The sequence below is a fragment of the Engraulis encrasicolus genome, chromosome 22 (assembly GCF_034702125.1).
Source record: "Engraulis encrasicolus isolate BLACKSEA-1 chromosome 22, IST_EnEncr_1.0, whole genome shotgun sequence".
NCBI lineage: Eukaryota > Metazoa > Chordata > Actinopteri > Clupeiformes > Engraulidae > Engraulis > Engraulis encrasicolus.
The window spans coordinates 2,000,910-2,006,909 of NC_085878.1; the positions used below are offsets into that span (position 1 = coordinate 2,000,910).

Genomic DNA, 6,000 nt, shown 5'->3' on the forward strand with positions numbered 1-6,000 from the left:
TTTCTCTCTGCCTTCTTTTGTGTGGGCTTAGAAACTGGCATGTCAAAGTTCGCCCTGTCCGCAATTCAATTTGTCGTCTAGATTTGTACGCTACAAATGGTCAAGAATCTTTGAAAAAAAAAATGCTGGTTCCATTTCGCCGTCCGGATCACCACCAAAATTTAATCACTTGTTCCTTTGGTCATTTCCAACACACTCCACAACTCCACAAACAGACAAAAAACAAACAAACAAACAAACAGACAGACAGACAGACAGACAAACCAACGCAACCGAAAACATAATGATATTAATAAATACGCTGAATATATACATTCATATATACGTATATACACATACAAGTCAAATCTTGTCCAGTCCAATCCATAGTGCAGTACATGAATAGGACATGGACATACATACAGTTCATGGATCAGCTATAGGTGTACTATCGAACCAAGCGAAAGGGAGTTTTTCCTCACCCCTGATGCCACCAGGGGCTGCATCTGAGCGCCCAAATTCAGTGTGACTATCTATAACTTATGCTAGACCCAGCCACTATGGACCTTATGCCTCTAAGAATCCTGGTCCTAACCTACCTGGACCCTATGACTCTACAATCTCTGTCTATCTCTTCTTCCTCTGCCTTCCTGCTATTTCTGCCTCTCCTCTCTACCTCTCCTTTTAAATCCATCTCTAACAATGATGTTTTTTTCCATTTGTTAAGCACTTTGAGTTGCATGCCTTGTATGATACAGTGCTATACAAATACAATTATTATTATTATTATTACTAAGTGGCGTGTGCTACCTTTGCAGCTCTTGGCGTCCTCCTGCAGGATGTAGCCCCTGGGGCAGGAGCAGGCGTAGCTGCCCTCCGTGTTCTTACAGATGAAGTTGCACGGCTTTGGAGCCTGCGAACACTCGTCCACGTCTACCGGCCCAGACAGACAAAGGGTTAATATTACATTCCATTAGGGCTGCACAATTCATCGAAAACCGTGATTTTATTGTGATATCGAAATCGTGATTTCAATCGAGATTTAATCGTGGCAATAGTGTCGTGCCTTCGAGCGTCCTTGAAGCCAGAACATACTGACAGGCTGGTGTTTCTGGCCAGAAATCTGTCCATGAAGGTTCATGCTATTGCCTCTTACATAATTATTACAATTTAGTTTCATTTTGTTCATCCCATATACAATTCATTCTTGGTTATATTTCATTTTGTTATAATTTAAAAGAAAATACAAAAAAAAACAATAATCGTGATTAATAATCGTGATTCCGATTTTGACCCAAATAATCGTGATTATGATTTTTTTTCCATAATCGTGCAGCTCTACATTACATTACATTGCATTTGGCAGACGCTTTATAACCAAAGCGACTTTCAAACGAGGACATAATCATAGCCAACATCACTAGCAGATACAAAGTGCACAGGAAATATACAGAACAACAAGTGCAAATGAAGAGTTCAGATGCAAAACCCCCTAATTGCCTTTTCAGAAAATAAGCTTAATTCATTTTTATTTAATACAAAGCTATCAACATTGCATATTCTTTTATTTTATTTATGTAATATAACTATTTATATGTATTATCAAGTACATGAATGTTAACCAAACCAACAACGGGGTTCTCTAAAAATATAGAAGTGCAGGTCTTCAGAAATGGAGTTAGGGGGTTTTGCATCTGAACTCTTCAAATGCAAAGAAGGGTTAGGTTTTTTTATAGCATATATACAGATAATGAAAATAAATGATAGCAAACAAATTAAAACAGTTGGGTCAACAGACATGGGTCATCCTGATGAGTCAACGTTTTTTCAACAAATTTTCGCAGCCCAAATCTGACCCAATTAAAAAAATACATAAATAGTACAATAAATAAATAGTCAATTGCAACACATTGTACATGAATATGTACTTGGATTTTTAGACAATAATTTCAGGGCCCACTTGGAATCCTTCCACGGCCTACCAGTGTGCCCCGGCTTGGGAGTCACTGCATTATGTAATTTTTGGCAATTTTGCACTCCTGTGACATTGATTTAAATAGTGTGTCACTCACAATGTAGCTCACAGCACATGAGGGTAAATTGCCTATCGCAGTCACAGGAGCATGGGGAAGACAATCCATCATGTTTACAATCCTGGCAGTCCCCTGTGATCGTGCTACAAAGCCCTGGCTGGCACAACTCAACCCTTCGAAACCCTCCATATTACCCTTAAAGGGACACTGTGTGAGATTTTTAGTTGTTTATTTCCAGAATTCATGCTGCCCATTCACTAATGTTACCTTTTTCATGAATACTTACCACCAGGATCAAATTCTAAGTATTCATTATGACTGGAAAAATTGCACTTTTCATACATGAAAAGGGGGATCTTTTCCATAGTCCGCCATTTTGAATTTCCAAAAATAGCCATATTTAGCTGCAAAAATGAATGTACTTGGACCATACTAGAAAACATGTGTTTATTAGTTAGTTAACTTTCATGTAAAGATCAAATTTGGCTATAGGCAGCCCAGTTTCAATGAGCAGCATAGTTGCAGTACCTTTTTTGACCATTTCCTGCACAGTGTCCCTTTAAGGCTCTGTTCCACTACCAGTTTTCTAGTAGGCCTAAAGCTCGACACAGCACGACTCTGCTCTGCCGCCAGTTTTTGCTTTACGATTGACCTGTGTCGTGTCCAATCGAAAGGCAAAAGGTGGCGGCCGAGTCGCACTGTATCGAGCTGTAGGTCTACCGGAAAACCAGCAGTGGAAAAGAGGCAGTAGTTGTGCTGTATAGATTGAGTTGGCGCTGAGTAATCCTACTGCAAAAATGTGTGTACCGTGTACTGTATGCCAGGCATAAAATGTTAGCCTGAAGTGACTCACCAATACAGGTCGTTCCAGTGATGTCTGGCGTGTATCCTGATTTGCAGACACAGCTGTAGGAGCCGATGGTGTTGATGCACTGGCCGTTCTTGCACAGGTTACCCATCACCTTACACTCATCAATGTCTGAAGCATAAAAACACAAAAACAAAAAAGACTTATCAGAGGCAGGCAAAACACAAGAGATTATGGAATCAGGATCATTTCAGCATTTCATCAATGATAAGCACACAAGTAACACTAAGTGTAGAGTAGTTCACACACACACACACACATCAAGCCAATTTCAAGATTTTCAGATGCAGATAGTCAAGCGTGAGAAAGTGGAGGTCCTGGCATAGAATACTAATTCCTTCTGCCTCACACTATTGATTTCTGATAACGTAGCTCATCTACCTGGCCAAAAACAAGCTGGGCTGACCGGAACCAATTTCTTCCAGGAATTGACTTTTATTCCCTGAGCCTGAGACCACTGCCTCTGATCAACAATAGTGTGACTAATGTGGTGAAGAGTGAGCATGAATAGGTGAACACCACCACAGCGAGTTGACCATGTTGTATTTATGCAGGACAGCACTCCTAGTGGCTTGTTACTTTATTGCCCCACGGAATGAGCATCCAGTTGCTCTTTATTTTTGTTGAGTTGAGCGCGTTGTTAAGCTTATTTTGTATTTATTTAAGATGTAATGTGTATTTTAAAATAGAGATGTTCAAATGCAACAATGATATAACTGGTCTCAGCCATGGCTCAGACGGTTATGTCAGAGATTCTTTAAAGGTTAAATTCTTTAAACCTGCAACCCCACCTTTAAGTATATAGAGATATGCCAACATAATATAACACATAACACATAACGCAACAGGTTTCTATGGGCACCTAACGTGACCAGGTTCCGGTCTGCCTAAAGGAGCGTGTCATAATGCTCCTAGAATGAATGAATGACCCCCCCCGCGACAATAGAACCCGGAAACAATGGGCCAATGGAACCTCTCTCTTATCTACTCTCTCTGGTTAAGGCGCTGCACTGATACGGCAGAGAGCCTGGTTCGATTCAGGTCCAAGGTCTATTTTTCCGATCCTTCTCTCTCTCTCTCTCTCTCTCTCTCTCTCTCTCTCTCTCTCTCTCTCTCTCTCTCACACACACACAGACACAGACACACACACACACACACACACACACAGACAAACACACACAAAGACATACACACACACACTTGTTTCCTGTCGCACTGTCAACTGTCCTGTCATTATAAAGGCTTGAAAGTCACCGAAAAATCCTTAAAACAGTAACATGACTATTGAACGTGTGTGTGTGTGTGTGGGTGTGCGTGTGTGTGTGTGTGTGTGTGTGTGTGTGTGTGTGTGTGTGTGTGTGTGTGTGTGTGTGTGTGTGTGTGTGTGTGTGTGTGTGTGTGTGTATGTGCGTGCATGTGCGTGGGACTAGTTCACCTCTGCCGTCGGTGGTGAACCCGGGTCCGAGCGGGCACATCTTCTTGTAGTGGGTGGTGCCAGGCAGGGGGCAGAGCTCACAGTTGGGTCCCCAGCCTCGGCCGCCGTCGCAGCAGCACTCGGACTTGGTGACGCTGTTGCGATTGCTGGACGTCATCTGGCACAGCGTCTGCAGGACCTCGGTGAAGCAGAAACCTTGTCTATTGTCTGCAGAGAGAAAAGAGAAGGGCAGAGAAGGACAATAACAATGCAACATTGTTGGGGGTGGGTTTCCTCAAATGATCTTGTGTGTGGTTTTCCAGAGGAAACATTAGAAAGCAGAATGCTTCAGAAGATGATTACTCTTGAAACATTAACAATGGCGACAGTCAGTTCAATTCAGAAACAGAGTAAACACAGAGGAACTATGATGATATGAAAGCAATTGGGTATCTGCAATGGTAACAACAGTGGTTTCAAAGTGTCTCAATTCTCATTCCGTTACAGTGTGGAACATGACAGGGGTGTACATGCAGAGTACACAATATGATGGTAAATAACACACACGCCCACAGGGCGCGCGCACGCACGCGCGCACACACACACACACACACACACACACACACACACACACACACACACACACACACACACACACACACACACACACACACACACACACACACACCCACACACACACACACACAAACAAACAAACAAACAAACAAACAAACAAACAACAATGTCATTTGCAGGCATGAATAGAATAGAATAGAGTAGAATAGACTAGACTAGACTAGACTAGACTAGAATAGAATAGAATAGAATAGAATAGAATAGAATAGAATAGAATAGAATAGAATTAGAATAAAACAGAGGACAGAACATATATTTCTGGATTGCTTAACTGCATCATACCAATGCATTCTGTCTGGGAGGAGCTGGGACTGAAGCCTTGGTCACACTTGCAGCGGTAGCTTCCAATGGTGTTCTCACAGCGGCCGTTCTGGCAGATACCCGGCTTGGTGCTGCACTCATTCAAATCTGACACAAAAACAAGGACACCACAACTCATGGTTGGACATGGTTCAGCATATGCTAACAAATAATCTTGAGCCAAACTCATAACCTGTCACAATGACAGCCATGGAATGTTCTTTATTCATTGGGAGGAAGTGTCAATCACTAGGGTTACATGATGTTTTTAAGTCCGATTTAATAAGTGAGATTTAAATAGATCGGGAAGTGCCGCCATTTTTTTTTCTCACTGGCAAAGAGCACGGGGTCTTTCCATCGTGTGGCCAACGAGCATGCGTGGAACGACCGGACTTAATGTAATTCTGACATAACAGAGAACCGTGTTTAATCGGATTTAAAAGAGGAATAAACCACCCAATTTAATCAGACTTAAGTTTAAATCAGAATAAACTTAAATCCTGTTCGGTAAGTGTTTACATGATATTTTTAGAGCGGAATTAAGTTTCAATCAGATTTAAAGTGAGTTAAATTGGACTTAAGTGTCTCATGTAAACATAGCCATTATATCATTGGATTAGGGTTAGGGCCAACCAATTGGGCTTACCAATTTATCAATTCAAAACTACCTTAATTTCACTTTGATTATATGAGTTGAATATCTAGGCAGCCGTGTGTCGATTAGCACTGTTTTCATCAGTTCTGCGCTGCTGGGTAGCATTGCGCTGAGT

General features: G+C 41.6%; 1 protein-coding gene across 1 annotated transcript in view; it reads right to left on the reverse strand.

Annotated features, from left to right (window-relative positions):
* fbn1 (fibrillin 1) overlaps nucleotides 1–6,000 on the reverse strand; it is a 189,769-nt gene that overhangs the window by 18,668 nt on the left and 165,101 nt on the right. Inside the window, exons 57-60 of the mRNA XM_063188336.1 lie at nucleotides 5,213–5,338; nucleotides 4,316–4,522; nucleotides 2,866–2,991; nucleotides 790–912 (exon numbers count right to left, since the gene is read on the reverse strand). Coding sequence (XP_063044406.1) covers nucleotides 790–912; nucleotides 2,866–2,991; nucleotides 4,316–4,522; nucleotides 5,213–5,338 — 582 coding nt within the window. The remainder of the gene's footprint in view (nucleotides 1–789; nucleotides 913–2,865; nucleotides 2,992–4,315; nucleotides 4,523–5,212; nucleotides 5,339–6,000) is intronic.